Below are 21,967 nucleotides of genomic sequence, written 5' to 3'. Positions count from 1 at the left end.
AGGACCTGAACTGGTTTTTAAATATAATTCTGTGGTGCTGGTTGAAACAATACATGTACATGTAATAAATTAGGACAGGAAACCAGTTTATTTGCCATTTGCTGCGCGCGCGAGCGAGCTCGCCAGAAATGTCAAGGGTCACCACGCATCAACAATGTTTTCATTTATAAATTTTCCATTCATTGACGAGACACCAGACGATCGCAGTGTATTGAATTTTGCCGAATTCAGCGTTTTCGGGAAATTATGACAACTTACTAGCGTCGTTCGGCTTCAAGATGATGTCAATACGCAAGTGGTTGTATAAGCCCAAAGTGAGTATCCATTGTATATGTTTCAGGGGAAGCCGTGAAGTGGGAAGAAATCGTAGCCGCGAATTCACGCCGGGCGGGATGGGCAGATGGGAAATTTCTACACCGCCTCGTGATCCCATGTCGGTCACAGGTCCGTACGCACAGTCTATGCGTGGGCGTGCTGGTGTGGGGATTTGTGTACATCGACATGCGAGCATGGCGATACGGTCCATATTTTAGTTTCTCTTTTGCTGGGAAGTTTGATGTGGCACGCGGTTACTGCATGGACGGAAACCAACAGTTCATCCAACAAAAGTTCATCCAACAAAAAAGGCGTTTTTTGGTGGTTTTTTTATTCTGAAGCAAAATTGAAAATGCAGTATTTGTGGCACGAGAATGATTGGTCATGTTGGTGTTGCATTTTAAATTATGCTTTAGGTCCTACCGTGTATGACAGAGTAGTAAGTGTTCCCTACCAGTAAATCAGTTATTGCCAGATATTATAGTGCAAGCATGGCATGTGCGGTATAAGAAATACTCTTTCGTGCTTTGAGTTTATGCCTAGGCCATATAGTGCATTTCCAGGTCTCTAACATCAAATTAGGGGCCTACTTCTACTTTGTCTACTTTCATCTAAGTCTTTCTGGTGATGAAACCAAGGATTCCTCAAAGGTGCCCCAGATACTTTAGCTCTCAAGCCTGAAGAAACCTGAAGAGAGGAGACAATGAGCAGTAGTTACAGTTTTAGGTGGTTGGGAGGAATATCCCAGAGGAATATTCTGGGTAAAACCCACAGAGTCATGTAGGGACTGAAAACCGAATCCGCATGTGGACCAGGCCGGGAATTGAACCCAGGAGCACAGGTGGAAGGCGAGGAGAGTACCACTGCGCCAACCTGACCCCTAACTGTTGTAGTCAGCAATGTCCATAAATTAGGATGTAATGCTGAGGAAGAGGTAGATGAAAGCCCTCACATGTCCAATAGTAGGGCCCTCTAGTGTTGATAATAACGTGTTGTGATATTCATCATTTAAGAGTTAACTATTTGTATCTCCATCTGTTATTAAGGTACAATCGTAAACGCTTCCCATCAGTTTTCCATAATGGTTCCTATGTTAAGCAAAATGTTTCCCCATAGATGCACAATTGCTGCAGGGTGCACTTCTGTATCGAAGTCTCTCTTCTTGTTCCAATTCTGTTGAAGAGCTGTACAAATTGTTGATACTGTTTTTCAAAGAATGTACCTCACCTGTACATGTACATTGTAATGTAGTTTAACAAATAATGGCTAAAATACTTTTTAGAGCCAGAATCAATGTTGCAGTAATTGCATGTTGTGGAAACAGAAAAACATGACAGCACTTGACACGTATATTTTTCCAACTTTCCAAATTTCTTTGACTGTAGGCACACATAATGTAGGGAGAGGGGAATCCTTGAAATTCAGATTTTATTCCTTTAGAAGTACGCATTTTTAATCATGTGCCATTGACCGGTATGTGTGGCCAGCTAATTCAAAAGTTAAAAAAAAAAGAAACGAATACTTTAGATGCTTACATCATCAAACTGTGCCCCATGTGAAACTAAGTGTGCTGAAGCAGATCACGCGCACATGTACATGTAGTCATGTACTCAGTCACATGACAACATCTTCCGAGGCAGGAAGTCACACAATGACCGTTTGAATCTCCAGCAACCAGATATCCTGGTCGTAACAATGGTATGGGTGGATCCTTTACCACATGTATGTTCATCTGTCATCGCAGTCCGTGTGGTTATTACTCATGTAATTCACTCAGTGGTGGGAAGCAGGAATGCGTATTATTCACACGTGTTTGTGTTTGGGAGGGTAGGAATCTTGAATATGGGCCGCTGTACCAACAAACATTAAACTCGGATAAAGGGCGTACATGTACAGCTGTATGCATTCATTGAGGGGCACTGTTGTCGGAAATTTCAGGGAAATCACCCTGTCAGCACAAAACTGAAACCAGCAGGATTAGTGCTGCTTTAAAGTGGTCCGACAGAACCTGATCGGTCATTGCAGTGGATGTACATGTGCATGTACGTAGGTAATAGATGTACATAATCTAGCCATGAATGTTAAGTGTGCAGGGCATCCGTTTAATCGTACCTTGGATATCTTCACTGTATACTGGTGAATGCCAGACGTGCAGGAATTCCAGGAATTTAGCTGAATGAATTGATGGAGCTCCCCTTTCTCTGTTACCATTCGGTTTTTACAGTACAGGCTTAAGTTTGTAGTTTCCATGTAGCACATGTACTTCATGGGATTATCAAGGTTATTGTCAGACAGTGTTTGTCCTTGCTGGTCCATTCGCAGTGTTTCTCTGCAAGTCATTCCAAATGTTTGCATTGTAATTCATCCTAAAATTCTGGGTTCCTCTCCAATACACCGGGTAACATACATATGCTAATGCATTTACCGGGGTACTTCTTATATTGTTATGAACAAACTTGTGTTAAAGAAACCAGGAGATTTTGCACGGTCAATTAATCACTTACCCACTTAACGGTGTAAAGGTTTTAGGTGTTGTCATTAGAATTATACCAGTATGTATATTGTTGAGGACAGTTACAATATGTACAAGTGATAGTTAACATGCTTTTTTCCCACTGAATGTAAAACACACATGTAATCCTTATTAGCCATGAGTCACCCCCTCTTATCAGTGTTATGTACACACTCATGCCTAAAGTTTGAAATCATCTCATTCACAGTTGTGCAATACTTTGCCAAGATTGCATGAGATTCTTTTTTTTTTGGGGGGGTGTAAACTTTACCCTGTGAGGGTAGTTGATCAGATCAGTCAACATTTGGCAATTTATACCAGTGAATCACTCAAATGCCTAATGGCCGCCTTCATGTACCCTTCATGTACAAAACTCCATGTGCAGTGTGCATGTATGTACATTGTATATATGTACATGTATAATGTACATGGCACATCAGGGGTATGCTGTACTAACAGTGCCAGTACAGTACCTGTACACATGGGAAGTAGATCCGTGTCTTTTGTTTTACGTCATCGCCTCACATCATGCCCTGTCCCCTGAAACAACATTTGATTGGTTATAGTGTGCTGAGTACAACTGGATTATGGTATACTGATTGATTCAAGTAACGCTACTGAACCAGAGTGAGGGTTGTCTGGAGGACGCTACCTTTAACACCTGTCAATTGTTACACAGTGTCCAATGCTCCATTTGAAATCCTGCTTATCACGTCTCACATCAATCTTTACAAAGTAGGTTTCATCTTTATTCAGTCACAAAGGAGAGGGTTCTGGTTGGCATGTGTTACTTTGACGGTTTCATATCAATTCTGCCCTCCAAAATCAAACCAAATCAAAGCGGTCCCACAGAGTGGGATGCCGAGCAGGGTTCCTTTGGCACACAGTGTACTAGTACACGTAGCACTTTTGGTGCAAGTCTCCCACAGGCACTTCACAACTGTGTTTGAAGTTGGTTACATGTACTGTACATGTAATTGGGTTTTGTCATTAGAGGGATAAACCTGGAATTTGGTGCATCACAGCTTAGAGTTGGAGGAATGCTCAAGAATGTCTGGTTTTCAAATCATGGATGGATGGATGGCTTAAGTTGTAATTCACCCAGTAGGAAGATAACATTTTCACTTGCCAGGTTTGTCCAAATACGTACCGGTATGCATGTACTTTACCCTCTTATAAGTTTCCCTGTTACCTGATGAAACGGTAAATGTATCTGTCATACATGCACACACATGTACCGATAGTGAGTGTTTTGTGTTGAAAATTTGTCTTTCACAGAAGTGATCATTTGGTGTCTACTTCATCATTTATCAGCAGGTTTACACGGTCAATTACAAATTGAATTTGTAGTATTTACATAGGAGGACATCAGTCCAAGATCCAAGAAAAGAAGTGTTGATCTTTCCCGGCATAGACAGCAAGTCAATAAAAAGGCAGCCTACAGTACGGGTTTGGTGCACAATAGAAGCCGAAGGACATTTTTGTATTGAAACAGGAAACTTCTAAAAGCATTATGTAATGGGAGGCCCCTGGCAGGATACATTATACATGTATACATATGTAGTTCTTTGCCTTGTGGCCAATGTACTTTTGGATTAACCAGGGCACCCTGGGTTTTTTGTACTGCCATGGTAAAATAAAGTAACCTGAGCTTATGGGGCATACATTTATGCTGTAGATGCCACACAGTGCAAAGTCTGTTTATGGACAGAGACTTGCTTCTGTTTACCTGTATGTCTGGCCAAGTACATGTACATGTGTGGATATACACAGTTTATACATACATGTGGCCACCTGTTAGGAATGTTCTGTCTGTGTTTAAAGAGATGTTGTAATGCTTACACGTTCGACTCCAATTAAAAGTGAAAATTTATGTAGGGTTGTCACAAGTGATCAAAAAGGGGCCGAAATTTACAACCAATTAAAAAAAAAGAGTCAACAAAACATTTCCCTGGAAAAAATTGAAGTCCTGTTCCCTTGAGGTACTGAACCCCCCTCCTCACTAAAATTCACCTTACGAGCGTCGCCTTTTACCAGCAGCTTATCAATGACACTGGAAATCGAAAAGTATGATGTTCCTATTCCATGTCTTTCTTCAGTTAAAATCCACGATCAGTCACAGGTAGTGCCTTTAAAACACCTATACACCTGTGCTGTTGTATCCCCTAAGCCCATGATAATTATGAAAAGGTCACCAGACACCCAGGTATTATTGGGCATACAGAACTTCTTTCTGAGACCTGTTAAAGCACTGACAATGGCCTGTGAGGCCTGGTTCTTTGTGTATTTGCCACCATGAGACTGCAGGCCTGGGCCCAGCCCCCCCTCCTATTCACTGCCTGCGCTGTATTGAAATTTCAGATTAAGGATTTTTCATGCACCCGTCTGCATAGTCCAGTGCACTGTGGTTTAGTGTTTTGTACGAAACTGGTGATGCCTTGACATGTACAATGTACGACCCAAAACATGTGAGTGTAAGTTGATGTGCATCTGTTGGAAATTCTGGAGAGTGTGATAAGTTCTCAAGTGAAAATGTCTGTAAAGAAATTGTAAACTAATGGAATATTTTATCGCAAATTACAAAGCTAAATGCGTTCATGCAAGAACAAAGGGCAGTGGAGCTTTGCTCATGTGATTGTTTCTGATTTCTCGGGAGAAATTTAAATCAGTGATGTAATTATAAGGGGGAAAAATAACCTGAAGTAGAACATTCAGTTGTCCAACTTAATTCAACAGTTTGTACATTTGCCTACACCTCGGCAGATTGGCACACTGCATTGACGGTTGCATTGACACTATCAACCTTCTTATGCAACGATTCATTCTGCACCAAAGCAAAGTTGTCCTCTCGGTCGAAATCAGTCAAATGACAAAGAATGTCTGCTGTAGCAAGAGAAGAAGAAGGAAGTTTTGACCGCCTGTGACTGTGACAAGGGCAGGAGGGTTAATGTTATGTCTGTCATGGAGGCAAGACTGGTACTCTGCCTGTCCATGTTTCCTTTAATAGACAGTCTAATCTTGTCTGGAAAGAGGGTATCCAGGAAATCCAAGGACTTAACACCTTTGAAGCAGGCACAAGAGGGCTGGCTTCAGGTGCTCCGTAGTGGGCCCAGGTTGAGATCGGGCTGTTTGTGTTTGTTTGGCTGTGCGAGGGTGGAAACCTATGGAGCATGTACGGGGTGCTGGTTACCCCCAGAACTGTGGGGTCCGACATCCACCCCACATGGGAGCGGGGCGGTGTTGGTCAGTAACCCCTCTTCTTATCACTTTGGTATGGCAGCCAGAGTTGTAAGAGCCTTTATTACACGACAGGGTTCGCATGGTGCTCTTGACAACGCTTATATGGAAATGTACATGTAACTTGGTGGTGGTGTAGCCCACGTGGACCCATCTGTTAGATGCAGAGTTTGTTTGGTGCAGCACTTGCATTTTTCACTTTGTGTTTTAAGCATTCTCCGTGAATATTCGTCCAGGTGCATGTGAATACAGTACAGGTGTAAAATATGTGAACAAATGTACATGTACGTGATCTTGTTAGCATAACTGTGCATAATGTTCATGTGCATGAATGATGTGCATACATGTACATGTACATGTAGGATACATGTAATAGTGCATTGTATATGTACATGCCCACTAGGCAAAGCTTGTTCAAGTGCACAGGTGTGGTACATGTAAGCCTTGAACTGCCAGGCATCATTGGTAACTGAATTGTCATTCGTTTGTACCTGAATTGTTATCAAATTAGGTCCACCTGAGCCTGCAAGCATGGCTTCAGTGGCCACTGCAAACTGCTAGGCTGTCTAAATAGAGAGCTGTCTGTGTGTTAATGGACAAAATGCTTTCCCCTTGCAGCCACCCAGCCTTGACCCAGCCTTGGCCTAGGACAAGTGCCCAACTAAACGAGGGTACCATATGGCGCTGGCCAAATCTGTCACAGAAAACACCATGAGAAAATACTCCTACATCCTCATTACCGGGCAACATTTCCGGTTGGCCACGTGCCCAAGGCAAGATTAAAAGAATTGAAAATGAATGAGTAAATGATTGATTTTTTTAAAATAAACCTAAAGTGCATCTGTGCCCGTAAAAGTGCACTTTGTCAGTGTACATGTATTTTGTTTCATGTCAAGTGATGCACATATTTGCATGAGTGTCTTCTCATACTGAATAGAAAATGCAATGGGCGTTTTTTTATGTCAGATTGAAATAATCACGCTACATTGTAATTTCAGTTAAGCTTGTACATGTGCATGTACACCTGTCTGGTCACACAAGTCTACTGAGCACCGACCCAGTCGTGCACTAAGGCTAGACGTTGAACAGATCAAATCCATGCGCCACCAATCTCGTCTCTTATGTATACAAAATGTATACGGATGTTGTCGACGTGAACTGTGCATTTCGTTGGGACTGGAAAGATTCAGCTGATGTTGGGGTATGGACGTAAAGCCCAACAATCCGATAGTGTTCCAAACACTATCCCCACAGTCCTCGATCCTCCGATTTCAATATGATTTCACATACACAATGGGGGCTTTGGGTTGATGTCGGTCAGGCATTTTGTACATGGAGTATATGCATTCACAAATGTGTACACTATCATTGCACTCGAACAGAAGTAATGGGCTGTGCATAATTTACGCATAAAGCAATGTGGCATGTAATGCCATTATCTTGTGTGCAGATGTACATGTACATGCTGCACATTTACATGTTTGTATGTAGACGGGCTGGAGATATACCTGCAGGTTCAGCTGAGGGCAGCTGTTGGCAGATTGTGTTGGTCTGTTACACACACACACTGATGTACACACGCAGCAAGGCTCCTCGGTAGTGTGGATATTGCCAAACCCTGGATGAATTGCAATAATGAGATGTCGGCTCAGTACCTTCTGGAAAAGCTACAAATCAGTCTTTCCGTCTGGATGCTCGGAATAATTGCCAACAAAAAAAAATGGGCTGAAGGTGGCTTAGATTTCAGTAACTCCTCGGCCTTGTAGTTTTCACGCATGACTTGCGTTATCTGTATTGTAAATGTCTGGCTTCATTAAAAATAATTGTTGGGACTTCAGATTTCTTGTTTTTATGGGTCAATCGCCCAGATGGTGAAAATAAAAAAAAGGCCAGTTATGAAGTGTTGCAAATCCTGTGTTGATTACCCTGGAAACTCTTATCTTTGACCAGATTTTGGGATCATTGGGATGAAAATAAAGTGAGAAAAAAAAATACTATGCTCATTTACTTAGTTTGTCAATGATTTCATTGCAACTTTTTAACTACACATGTACATGTGCAGTACGTGTGTGTCACCCATGTTTTCATGTGCATTCAGTAAAGTGTACATGTACATCACATTTATTTGAGTTGATACAAGAGCTCATAATCATCATGTACAGGTACCATAGATACAAGATGGAATGTACATGCGCATTTAATTAGTTGCAGAGTTCAACAACCAGCCGAATGGGATAATGAGGATAATGGGCGGTGCAGCTCACTGGAAAAAGGGGGAGGAGTATGGTGCTGGCACGACGATGTCTGATGCGTGCAATTCCTTCTTTAAGCCCACCTGTTCCTGCCATGATCAAATTGATTAAATTTGGACGACGTAAATACATGTACCTTTAAAGATGCAGCAAAATGCTTGAAAAAGTTCAAACAAATAAAATGGGCGGGGGATAAACGTAAAAACTGAAAAGATGAACTAAGCGAAGTTAATCATTCTTTCAGGAATGATGTTGCCTGTGTAAAGCATCAGCACTGCCTGCGTATTTGTAGTGCACGACTTCTGTCTATTTTCAGGCGAACGTTTCATACACTTTATCACATGTACATGTACATGAACCTCCAACACCTACAGATGGTTGAAAATGGTACTGTTGAGCTTCATCTAATATTGTCAGACATGTACATGTAGATGTACTGTTATCAGTACAGCGTATGCATGGATCCATCAACTGAGCTGTACACTTTTAATGTCATTCAGGGGTCAGGCGAGGCTGCGCATCGCTTGATGCCAACAAAAAGATCCCCAGAACTTGGGGTCTGTTGTTGGCCATGCCATCTTTTGTTACATTGATACCCATAGGGTGCAGTGAATGGGTCTGATCTAATTGAGTTGGGTTTTTTTCCCAACTGGTTGTAAGAATGGATTTGGAGGGCAAACAGCAAAGGACTGGAAAGAATAACAGGTTTACAACTTGGTTGTGATTAATTTTTAGGGGGGTTACGTGGTTTCAGTAAGGGACAGGCGCAGGGTAGTGAAAATGGCTGCTGGTAGTAGTAATGGGTAGACTTATTTACCTGTCTGGATGGTGTTCTATCAGAAGCATATCCCTCCCCGGGGTTCTTGGATCAAAATTGGTCAGATGATGACTGACTAGCGGATTCATTTGGAAATGCATGTGCTCTTGGCATGATGTACGGTACAGTAGCTAGCCACACTGGCAAGCTGAACATGCTATGCATGAGCCAATCTCTGTTCCTCAGTATGAAGAGATTATTAACACAGTACTAACAAGAGGACCATGCCATAATATGGCTTGAGGGGTGTTTGGAAAAAAAACAAAGCTAAACTCGTCGAACAAAGTACATGTAGTTGGAAATGCATAACTTTCGACTTGTTTTGACTTTAATATCCCCCGCCTTCGGCGTGGGCAATATCATTGTCTATTCTCTAGATCCGTTCTTGGAAAAAACAAGTGCAGCCAACCACACATGTATATTTATTCCTTTACTGTTTTTGTGAGGCACTTCGAAGAGATTTGGTTTTGGTCCCTCTGAACTTAGCACTGTGTACACTGGTTGTATAAGACCAGTTCTTGAGTATGCGGATGTCATTTGGCACTCGGGTCTCACCCGTATACATTGTGAGGAAATTGAATCCATTCAAAGGAGAGCGTGTAAGATGATCTCGGGCCGGCACTCCGCCTCTTACGATGACAATCTTAAAATCTGTAATTTTGAAACCCTGGAAGATAGGAGACTTGCCCATTGTATTCAATTCGCTCAAACTCTCAGTAACGACAGTCGCACTTGTTCTTTGTTACCGTCAACAAGATTTGAACAACACAGAAGACAGCTGAGAAATAGTCAGAAGCTTTCACAAAGTCGCTGTGGAACCACGAGATTCAAGAAGTCCATCATCATGTGTGTTTTTCAATTTTTATTTTTTGTTTAATTTAATTTAAATTGGTGTTAGTTTCTACTTTTTAATGTGTAACATACATGTACATGTAATTTGGCCGTCAGGCCACGAGATGTATGCAAAACAATAAAACCTAAACCTGCACAGGTAAATTATGATTGGTACAGGTCGAGCGTATATTGTCCGCAGGTACATTGTAGGGCCACTTTCCTAGAGCTCCGGCTTAGAAGTAGGTTCAGCATGCACTGTACATTTGCTGTCCTTGCTTTCACCTGGCATATGTAGGTTGCCGGCCAAACTGTTTTGCTTTGTGTACCGGTATGTCTGTACGCCAGCCTTACATACATATACCTTATGTTGACCTCCGAATGAAAGAAGGTCCACACAACATATGGTTTCAAGACCTTGTGTGGACTCGCACAGGTCCATACAATGTTTTCCCCTCTCTGAAAATGGTTTTGGAGGTAGGTTCATACATACATTGTATTTGGGGTCATGAAGGCTACAAACTGCGTTCCTTGCTTCTGTAAGACGTTTACCCATCCAGTTTCCTGCCTTGCACTTTCATGACAGGGTTCTGTATTCTTGTTGTCTTCCAGAAAACTGACAATCAGCTCCTAGCCCAGTTCTACTTTAGTGACGAAGAGCTGAATGCGGTGTCGCAGGAACTGGACAGCTTCGATGGAAGGCAGGACCCCGAGAGGTGCATGCTGCTCGTCAACCAGCTCAGAGCTTGCCAGGACAAAGTGCTGGGTCTGTAGATTGATTCTTTGTTTGCATTTTGGAGTGTTTTGCTGATTTTTTTATTTTACTGTAATTTAAAAAAAACTCTTTTGAGGACTGTTCTTGAATGCGAACGGTAAGTGAATTTGGCATCACAACACATTGGAAGCAGAATTTTGCATTCTGTACTCTGAGTTTTCAGAGAGCTTGGGAAAAGTTCAAAAACTTACCAGAAGGAATTCGAACATAGTACTTATGGAAATCTTACTGGTCAACATTAAGTCAGATGAGTAGATGGATACTGTACAAAGTATAATTTATGGTTGAGGTGTGCTTTTGAATTGTCTTCATGTTTGTTTTCCTGCTCAGCTATTGTGGAGCAGATGATGGAGCACGCCATCGCGGAGGAGCGGGCCAATCGGGACTTCCGGGCCAAGTTTCCTGACGATGTCCTGCAGGACGGGCTGGCCGGCCAGCTGTGGTTTGGAGCAGAGGTGAGGGATTCTCACTCGTCATCACCGACCCCTTTTTTTTTTTTTTGGAATTGGTGATGGTCGCCAAGCTCACCTGGTGCTCGTGTAATTTGGGGCGGGGGAGGGGAGACAGGGAGCAAAGAAGTTGAAATCCAGGCTTTCCTTTGTCAACCACCCCCAGAGGGTTTTACTCCATACCAAAATTGACTCAGGCAAAGTATTATTTTTGGCCCAGACTACCAACTTTTCAAAATTGACAAGATGTCACGACCACAGTCCTTTGCATCGTTGGACTTTGCATTGCAGAGTGTTGATGTTCATTTGGCTGAGATTTGTGTCACATTTCTTACTGCATCCTGATCATCCTGCTTTTTGACACTGCGACAGTGTCGGGGAATGACATTTCTGCAAGACCTTGCAGTGGCCCATAGCTGTTTAAAGGCTTCTTACACCCTCGACCCACTTGTCCTGAGCCTCTGTGTTTGTGCAAACACAATAGGAATCAGTCATTCAGTAGGTAAAATGGTGACTTCAAAAATAGTATTTCCAAATGACCATTCCACCCCTCCACTATTCAGTGCTTGGCTGCTGGTACAACCATCATGAATCGCGAGATCGAGAGTGCCGCGCTTCGGCCACTGGCCAGAGGGCTGACCCGAAGTCTGGACGTGCTACGCAGCATCCTGAGAGAGCAGTGCTACAAGAACCTGAACCACTACAGCGACAAGGTAATGTCGGAGGGAGTTTGTGTGCCAGAGTGGTTTTTTTGAAAGTCAGTTTTCTTAGTTTAGTTTGCATTTTCTGTCCATCACTAGACCAGACACTAGACTGGTCACAAGACACGGGATCAACATCCTAATGTGAGTCAATCTCAGTAAGTTACGAATCCAGCAGTATGAGTGATAGTTACTCATCCGAGTACTCCTGGTGTAAAGCATCACCACATCTTCAATCACTCACCTCAGGACTGATAAGACTTTGATGTTCGTGAGAGAAAGACTGATGTTAAAGGCGTGCATACCATTCACAGGTTAAAGAGGGACTGCGGAAGTTTGACGAGGTGTTTGCAGAGTTTGAGCTGAGCTACGTCAGTGCCATGGTCCCCGTCAAGACGGCGTGGGAATATGACACTCAGCAGGATGTCATCATCCTGTTCTCGGAGACCATCGAAAGGTCAGTGGGAACCTGAACTCATACCGAGAAGTTTGTTTGTTATCTTAGGGTAATATTTTAGTGCCACTGGTCGAGTTAACAGGCTACCAGGGAAAAAAATCTGCCAGTGGTTGTCAAGCAGACGTCGCTCGAATTTGCCCTCGGCTGCTCAGTTTTAAAGGCATCAAAGTGGATTGAATTAATTGGCGCATTAACATTTACTGATTGCTGTGGTCCATGGCATTTTTTTACATCCACGTGTCCCCCCCTAAAAACCTACACCAGCTTTTGACTCTGGGTCTGATGTCTCATAAAAGTTTAAGTAAAAACAAAATGCACCGATAGATTTCTGTACAGTCTAATGTTTATGGAGGATTTGGGAAGATTCAGAGAAAAATATCCTGGGCCTTTAGAATCTAAATTATCCCCTTTTTTGTATTTGTGGATGTGTTTTTCTAGGGCTTTGAAGCTGGGATACATCACGCAGGAAAGAGTGGACGACTACGACCCCGCCTTGATGTTCACCATCCCCAGACTGGTCATAGTCAGGTAGCAGAAGTCAACCTGTCTCGATAGCATTTTTCAACTCGAGCAGTAGTCAGGGTCACAAACGTGCTCCAAAAGCACTGTAAATTACTTCAAGGCGTTGTTAGGTTTGAACTGGGTGACTGCACTCTACCCAAATTTAGTAAGACCGTTTGGTGCCACAGGTGTTGAATCTCAATGTGGAAAACTGCCGAGAATTTTAATGAAACAAACTATATAGGAAAACTGACTAGGTGCTTAAAAATGATTATAAAGATGAACAACGGAATTGACTGGAGCGAGATTTGAACCTGCGACCTCTGGAATACCGTACGGGTGCTCTATCAACTGAGCTATTCAGCCCTATGTTGGTGGCTCTTCCCACTTGTCAATATCTCTGTTCGGGGGGCGCTAGCCCGGAGCCATATAAACCTGGCACACCATATAGCCAGGGATCGTGCCCCAATTACACAAGATTGCAGGTTCATATCCTGCTCCAGTCAATTTCTTCGTTCATCTTTATAATCCAGAATTTTAATGATGCTTATTTGGTGATGCTTATTATGTTTTTGGATGTTTCATATTCATGGAGGTGTTTCAAATATAATGTATGCGTGCACTAACCTCCTTTTTACTTGGCATATTTTGTGTGATTTGTTATCACCCACTTCAAAATTCCAGTGGTTTGCTGATTTTTCCGGATGGACCTCTGAATATGGAAAGGGACTCGCGGAACATCTCGGAGCTCTTCAGACCATTCCAGGGTTTACTGCTCAAAATCAAGTAAGAGCGCTAGCTCGGGTGTTCCTATGCTTTCTTGATTGTTCACTGAACTATTTTGGTTTCTTTTCATGAGTGGTGACTGGACAGCATTGCCCACTCAAGTAATAATGGCAGAGTAGAATCTAGAAAAACTTGGGAGCCTAATAAAAAACTCATCACAATATTGTTGTCTGTTTGCTGCTGCACTTTTGCTTAGAGTTAGCCCACAACCCTCCCAAGTACATTGTAATTTGGAGAAGAGTATGCTATCTGCATTTCACTGCACTTTCACATGCACTGAGGCCTCTTCAGAGCAGTACGCAGTATCCGCCTTGGGCAGAAGCACCCCCGGTGCAGAAGCATCGGTTGAAAAGAGCCATGTTGGTCGGGAATGTTCAGTTTGCTGGTAGCGACACCCTCTGTTGGTCCAGCTCGGGGCTCTTATAGTTTTCGACTTCTTCACGTAATCTGTCGGGTTTCTGTCATGTTCTAACGTATCAGAAAGACAATAGGTTTAAACTACACCTAAGAAATTTTGTTTATTATATGTGTGTCAATATTTAATTGTAGGGAATTACTGGAAACCCTGCATGAGGAGGAACTGCATCTTCTGGAGAAGGCCTTGTGTAGCACCAAGGACTCGTGGGAGGTCATTGAACGCCAGCTGAACGAGATGAGTCTGTCCTACGACACGCCCCCACGGGGCCGCTCCCGCCGCACCAGCCGCAACCCAGACTCCATCTGCCTGTCACCCTGCGATAGCCTCATGACGGAGTGCTCGGTCATCAGCTCCAGCTTCCTCTCCACCCCCGAGGGGGCGGACCTCCTCATGCAGCGGCTGAGCTTCTCAGAGTCCGGCCAGGAGCCGCTGGCCGAGATGGCAGCCCGTGGTGGGCTGGAGACTCCCCCGGAAGCCTCTGAAAGGGACACGGCGCCTGAAGTGACTGTCTGTGACAGCAAGGTGTCTACGATTGCCGAGTCAAAGGATGAAAGGGAAAACTGTGCAGCCCAGGACGTGGAGCAAGGAGCATCCTCCTCTACGCCAGATCATGGCTTACCACCACATCTCAACGAACTCCGAAACGGGGATCTGGCAAACAACAACTTTTTTGGACTCCGAATCTCTAACAATGAAGTGAATTCCACTCCCAGCGAAGTGCCAATTCTCGACGACTTGGAACCGGCCCACGGAGAGAACCACCCACCGCGCCTGACCCGGGAAGACAGTGGGCTGGGCTCCGCCCCCGAGATTGAGATGATGGACTTATTCATTAACGTCCCACCCATGCTGCCCAGCAGTGTCGAGATCGGCATGAATGGAGGGGAGGGCCTTGTCCAGGTTCAGAACAGTGGGTCAGTGCCGCACAGCAGCAAGGCCCACCACAACCCTCTGAGAATCGACACCGGAACCCAGGTGGCCTCACCCAGTGGCCCTGCCCGCCCCCTGGCAGTCACATCCCCCACGGGGAACGAGTTTGCTCCAAAGTTCTCCAGCTTCGGGAAAGGGAAACCCAGCACGGAGCTGAGCTTGGTTGGTGCTAGAACTAGTCCCACGGTCAACAATCTACACCATTCTGATTTTGCCAACGAAGGGACGGCATCCCCCACGCACCGGATAACCAATCAGGGCTCCCTGGACACGCCCTCACCCAATGGACAGAATGAGGCAACCTCCTTCCTTCAGCGCATCCGACACGGCTCCGGCCACAGGTCCTCGGACCAGGAGTTGTCCCGCGCGTCCAGCCCCAACGGGGGCATCTCGGCAAGTGCAATCAACAGAGTAGAGGGGAGTCGTGGGGTGAGGCGGACCGCAAACCCGGGCTCCTGTGACCTCCCTGAGTGTGATAGGGACGACGGGGGCTCCTCCAGCTCCTGCTCCTCATCATGCTGCGGAGGCGATGACGACATCTGCAGTTACCAGTGGGAATCAGACGGCAGGTACTGATGGCAGTCCACCTGTTGTTTTCCATAGAAGACATTCTGACCCGTGGATCTGAAGAACATTGACGATCAGAGCAAAATGCCGTACTATTAAAAACTGTTTTTAAAGAAGCCTCTTTTTTATGGGTGGTTCTAGTTTTGCATGTTCATAAATTTGGCTGTACATGTCTGTGAAGAAGGCAATATACTATACTTAGGCCATATATAATACTCTTGCAATAGGTCCAGAATTATTCATTGGCTTGATGGTAAGGGGTAGTAAACGCCAAATGTGGGTAAAATGTAACAGGCTCTTCTGGAAAGTATGGGGGGCTGTTTTTGGTAGCCACTACCCACCTCATTCTGTATCACTCATCCTTCTCGTTTGATCCTCTGTAGTGATAGCGACAGCACTTCCTACTTGTCTGAGAACAATGACGAGCTGGAGATCGCCATGGCGATTGAGGCAGCGGAGGTTGCCGCCAGGCAGGAGATGAGGTCGCACTTCCGCAGCTCCAGCGACCTGGTGCACCGACTTTTTGTCTGTATCGCAGGTAAGCGTGTCGAGGGGAGAGGGGTTCAACCTGAGCTTCACTTTGTCTCAGGCGCTGCCATCAGACATCTCATAGGTTGGTAGTGTTCCAATTAACATGAAAATGCTTCCATTTCTGGGTTGACAGTGTTCAGCTTGATGTTCTTTTTGCACAACATGGCTTTTTGCTGCGCTGCTTGCTTGAAAGTGAACATGAAAATCGGGCAAAGCCAGAGATGGAGCCGAAATTTGGAAAACTGAAAAAAAAAGTTGTCAGTGCCTTGATAAAGCTGCCCAATTAGAAAGGTTCTGTACATTTGATGTTTGTCTCCAAGTTAAAATGTGAGAAACCTTCAAAGTGGAGGGCTTGTGAGTTTTCTGCAGCTTTGTCTTAATATACTGTCAGCCTTGTGTTGAAATCAGTTGTTGAATTTTATATGTGAATCATACGGAGACTTTCAAACTACTGTCTGACTGAATAAATGAAGTTTGCGATTCTGTTTCTTATTTCTAAGGTGTTGCTGACCAGCTCCAGACAAACTACGCCAGTGACCTCCGCAACATCCTCAAGAATGTTTTCATCATGTGTGCCTCGGAACCCTGCCTCGCTACCCCAGATGATGCCAGCGGGAGTGGCAGTTCCCCGGAAGGGCTGCCACAAGAGGGCGCCGGCAGAAGCAACGGGGATGCCGCCGGAAATGACGCGGCCTCCGGGAGTACGTCACCCGCAAATGGCCGAGTCCATTTCGAGGGCGGAGCGGATGATACCGAAAGGACAGCCGCGGTGGGCAGCATCCCCTCGAATGCAAATTCTGAAATCCAGGGCTCGGCCGATGTCTCGGGAGACCCCACAGAAAGCTTGTCGTCTGCTGAAGGGTCTGCACATGACAACAGCTCTGATGGTGTCTCTGGAGACGTTGTCAGCAGCAATGGGCCAAGTGAAGGGGCCTTGTCTGAGGGTACGTCCAAGGTAGAGGGTCCATCCTCAGAGCAGAAAGAAAGAAGGAGACATCGCAGTGGCTCCAGAAACCGAAGAACCGCCACTTACCAAGGTACACATTTTTCACTGGTTTCACATGATACGCAGGGCTCGTAAGGTCCTTGAAAGCCCTCGAGAATTTACTTTTTATGATAAAGGTATGAAGTTATTTGACAACGGGTGTAAAAGTATGTCGTCAACTGGCGAAATTCACCATCAGTAGTGGATCCCTGTCCCGTGATAAGTCAATGCTCTTACGTTTGGTACAGATAAAAATGACCACCAGTAAACCATCAATATTGACAGGAGTTTGGTCCCCGAACATCGGGTTTCTGGACCATGAAAGTCCTTGAGTTGAGAGCTGTTCCAAGTGTATCAGGTCACTATTTAGTGAATGTCAGCTTTGGGTTGGTAGTGGATCATCTCGTGAGTTCCTTGAGTAGGATGGTGACTCGCTCCCATTCTTTGTTCATTGTCAGAACCACCGCTGTGGGTTCCCGACGACAGCGCCACCGAGTGCACATCTTGCAAGGCTGTATTCACCATGCTGAGGAGGAAACACCACTGCAGAAACTGCGGAAAGGTACCGTCTTGAGTGGGGAGAGAGGAGGGGGTGGGTGGGGGCAGTCGGATGAGGTGGGCGGGAGAGAGGTTGAGAGGGGAAAGCTCGTGGAGCGTGGGTTAGTGCAGTGTGTGTGTCAGTGTGTCTGTGAACCAGCAGCACATAAGGAAGATTGAGAGGGCCCATGCAGTGTCATTTTTTTCATGCAAGTTTCAGTAAATAGTGATTTTTCATGTGACGTAACATGACCGGCAGAGGCATTTCAGAAGGCGTACCATGTCTGTGAAGGTGTGCCCATTTTTGAATCTGTTTGTTTCTGTTGGCATTTCCATATCTGTCGGAATACTAAGAGACTTCTAAGGTGCGCGCGTTTCCACGCACATTTGTGTCAATTGAACGCCGACTGTCAAAACTAATGTGACTGAAAAGCCTCTATATCCCCTCATATCCCAATTAACCTGATTTTCATGTTGGTCAAGAGATGCTAGGTTTGGCTGTTTCACAGTTGAGCCCCTCACACGTTTTGAAAGTGGAAGTCCTTCACTGAGGTCTGGTCTGTTCCCTTTGCAGATCTTCTGCGCTCGTTGCTCGGCCAACTCGGTCCCCCTGCCGCGGTACGGCCAGCTCAGCCCGGTCCGCGTCTGCAACCGATGCTACATGTTCCAGGTCACCCCCTTCCAGACCTGAAATTTCTTCCGACTGCAGACTGCGTTAGGCTTTTTCACCATTTGTTTTCCCCCCCTGGTGCCCTTAACGTATAAACCATGACGTCCGGTGCAGGTGGGTGCTTATATTCAGTGGCAATCTAAACCCAAGGTGTGGACCGCTCGTTACGACCTAACATGAAAAGGGGAACTTACAGCAAAAAAATTAACACCTGTTAAAAACTACTACGTGTATTTACTTTGGACTTGCATTATATCATCACAGTATGTGAGAGAATATTGGAAAGGAGACTCAATTTTAACATCGTCGTTTGTAAGGCTTTGATTTTTGAGCCCAGCTGGTCACCATCGGCGTATCAATCAGGTTGGTCATTCCTTCTCGGTGTCAAGTTTGAAACTGCCTTTCTTTTACGGCTGTTCTGATTTCTGGAACTTAAGCCACGGGATACAGATCTGCCTAAAGCAAGAACAAAAATTATCGTTACCTGATTTGTTTTTTATTATTATTATTATTATGGATTCTGAAACGCAGCTGGTAATTTTAAGCAATTTATCATTGATATGTAACTGATATAATTTGCCCAATGGGAGAGGTTCTTGTGTGCAGGTGGCCACAGGTGGCAGCCATCTTTGCTGCCACAGAAATGTGCAAGACAGTGGAGACCCATGCTTGGGAAAGAGCAGGCTGATATGATTTTTTTTTTTTTCTGCATCAAATAATACACTTGTTAACACGACAATCGTGTACAAACTCTGACAGGTTTGATTGCACACGCATAAAGTATACCAAAGAAGTGCATGTTAACCCAACCCAGTCAAACTCCAACACCAGGGTTTGTTGGAATTGTTGGGATGAGCACTGCACTGGCTACAATGATACATTTATGTGCACAGTTTACCATACAGTGTTTGGATTTTCAAGGATGCGAAAGGTTGCCACATGGAGTAGATCACCCTAGGGAGTTGTAAGGGGACGAATTTCATCTATGGAATGTTGGTCCAGAATAGCCTGAGCAATTTGCTTTTAAACGTCTCCTTTTTTTTTGGTCAAAGTTCTGCAACGTCCTGATTTATTTTTGAATTAGATGCTTATAAAGCTCTGTACAGCTGAAATGTCACAGCCAACGAAAACATCCCGTTTGCAATGTGTGCCATACCTTAAGCCAATTATTCTCAATAAGGGTAGTGACTTCTGTGATGTACAATTTTCCGACTCTCACTTCCATGGTCGATATTCATTTCTCAGACTGTGCCGCTTGTAAATATACATGTACATGTGTTAAAAAAAAATCTGGTGTATATAATGCCTAGGGCAAGAAGTCTACTGTGCAGTGTCGACTGTACCATCTGTACATGTGCACGAAAGGCATGACAGCAAACAGCGGTATACATTTATAGAAACATTCACATTGAGTTGTGATATTGACGAGGAAACTGGAAAGCCCGATTGGTTGTGGGCAAGAACGGTGTGCTGGGGGTCTCGGGTTCAAATCCCTCCTCACAGTCACTTCTGTGGTCGTCTTGGCCGAGCGAGTTGTGCCTGATTTCCCCGCATTTGTTTGAGAGCTTTGAAACTAGACCAAAAAAAAACCCACTGGCCTCTTGTAATGATCTACGATCAGTTTCGGAAAACTTGGCCAAGGTATGGTCTGAGGAGAGAAAGAGAGAGCTTGCCCGCTCACCAGTCAGTTGAGGGCAATACTTGCAAATTGTCCAGAAAGGAAAGTGAACTGCACTTTGGGAAAACACAGTAGCACTTGTATTTGTGAATGTGTAGTTGACTACAGCCACAGTAAATTTTTCCAGTACTTAGCCCTCTTGAAAAAGTACTTGACTACAACACACACATCGGTTGGTCATATTTGGTGCAGTGTACATACACTGATGTTATTTCAAAGCGCGTCCTTGCAAAAAGCGAACTACGTAATCAACACGTAGGGACCATTTCCATTTCTTGTATCAAGGGTATAGTGCCAAGATGTGCTCCTTTACTCAAGTGTACATTTCCATGACATCATCAGATTATTGGTGCGTACTTAATGTATCATAAATAACAGTATTTATCAGGGTTCCTTGTTTATTTTCTGACATCAAAACCTTCAGGATTTAACCAAACATGAGCTGTTTCTCGCCAGATACTCGCCAGATACTCACAGATTTATATGTACCAAGTCTTGACAATGCAAAAAAAAAAAACCAAACCAAATGTCAGTTTAAAAGAACAAAGATACTAGATCCTTAAAAATAAGTTTGAGGCGGATACTTTTCGACTGCAAGGCTTTTCAGATACAAGGTGAAGTTGTATATTCAGGTCTTTTTTTGATATTCCCATTACAAATATGCTATATTTGAGAGGCGTTTTGAGGTCGTCTTTATATTTTTTTTGACAAGCTGGTAACGACAGGACATTGTTAATTTGTAGGTCTGTTTGAGATGTGTATCTTGAGGAGGTTCATTGAAGTTCGCAAGGCGTCACTTGGGGGCCTGGTGGTACCATCTGAATATAGTGTGGTACAAGATGGTAACAGATTTTTTTTTTGGGGGGGGAATTTTGTTGCATTTTGTGTCCCCTTTTCGTCTCGTATTTGCCGTTAGAAAAGATGCGGGTGTTTGGTTTTCATTACGCTTTCTTTAAAAACTTTTTGTTGTATTTCATTTTCGGTTGCAGCGCTGGTGATAAAACAAAGTTGATCACCGTTTTACCGTTCAGTTTCCAACAAGAAACCTCACATTGCATTGGAGGTGTATCGGTTTGGAGTTGCAAGTAGTTAGTTGGGTCAGGTTTGGTTTTTGCTCCATTTCATTTTGTAAAAGTAAAAGAGGAGATTTAATTATTTGAATTTTGTTGCTTTTTCTTAGTTGGGTTTGTGGTACCTCTACAAGAACATGTGCAGTTTTATTTTCCAGTAACAGGTTTATTTTTTTATTCAACCAAAAAGAAGGAACTTATCTGGTGTTCAGAATGTATACTGTACATGTTGCATGTCGACAATATAATTTGCATTTATGGGGTTTGTTTGGGGTTTTTTTGTGTCTGTAAATACGAAATGCAGTAAGCAATCTGTGAAAACCCTGTAAGCATCATCAATTTTAAGAGGAGTCTGGTGCAAAAAGAATGCCATGTTTCATAGCGGTGAGGCCCATCTGAGTGCAAACGTGTCACTGGTTCACACAAGCTCAGATCATTGTAATCATTGCTTTGCACACCAGTGAAGCAACAAGTAACAATGAGGGCCGAGTGGGCTGGCTCACGGCACTCCCATCGCGTTGTAGAATGTGGTAAAAGGAGGAGGCAGGGACTAGTCTAGAAGTGAGATCAATTTCTGTGTGCATCACTAGTTCACACAAATGATAGCATGCTAAGAATCTTTGCTTACTGGATGTGGCATGGGGGGGCAGGGGCAGTGTATACGAATAGAGCTCATGAGATTTCTTGAGGTTAAGACACTGTGACTGGACCTATTATCAATTTGCGGGAAATGAAGCTCTACAAAATCTGCTCCAACTGTGATAATTTGCGTATAAAGCGGTACAATGCTTGCTGTAGGCCGTCAGCTCGCCGAATGGACAGAGATCCTGTAAACTGTCCCTTTTTTGGGGCATTCTGCATATTACATCTTGAATATCAATAAATGTCTCTCGAGCGATCTGAGAAGAGTTTGTCCAGTGTGTTTTTTTTTTGGGTGCATTCTTGTGG

The 21,967-nt window shown here is 44.1% G+C and overlaps 1 protein-coding gene across 1 annotated transcript; it reads left to right on the top strand.

Moving 5' to 3' along the window:
- Positions 1-157: 157 nt before the first annotated feature.
- On the top strand, positions 158-21,925 carry LOC110983388 (lateral signaling target protein 2 homolog). Its single transcript, XM_022242617.2, has 12 exons — positions 158-314; positions 10,577-10,730; positions 11,070-11,194; positions 11,752-11,901; positions 12,204-12,346; positions 12,785-12,874; positions 13,532-13,633; positions 14,183-15,550; positions 15,932-16,086; positions 16,580-17,116; positions 17,523-17,626; positions 18,176-21,925. The coding sequence occupies exons 1-12, from the start codon at positions 279-281 to the stop codon at positions 18,290-18,292; spliced, it is 3,081 nt and encodes a 1,026-aa protein (XP_022098309.2). The 5' UTR covers positions 158-278; the 3' UTR covers positions 18,293-21,925.
- The last annotated feature ends 42 nt before the right edge of the window (positions 21,926-21,967 follow it).

The sequence above is a fragment of the Acanthaster planci genome, linkage group LG13 (genome assembly GCF_054643075.1).
Source record: "Acanthaster planci isolate LZ-2023a linkage group LG13, COTS_SCS, whole genome shotgun sequence".
NCBI lineage: Eukaryota > Metazoa > Echinodermata > Asteroidea > Valvatida > Acanthasteridae > Acanthaster > Acanthaster planci.
Note: the sequence above shows the minus strand (reverse complement) of the source record. Positions and strands in the feature narration are given on the sequence as shown.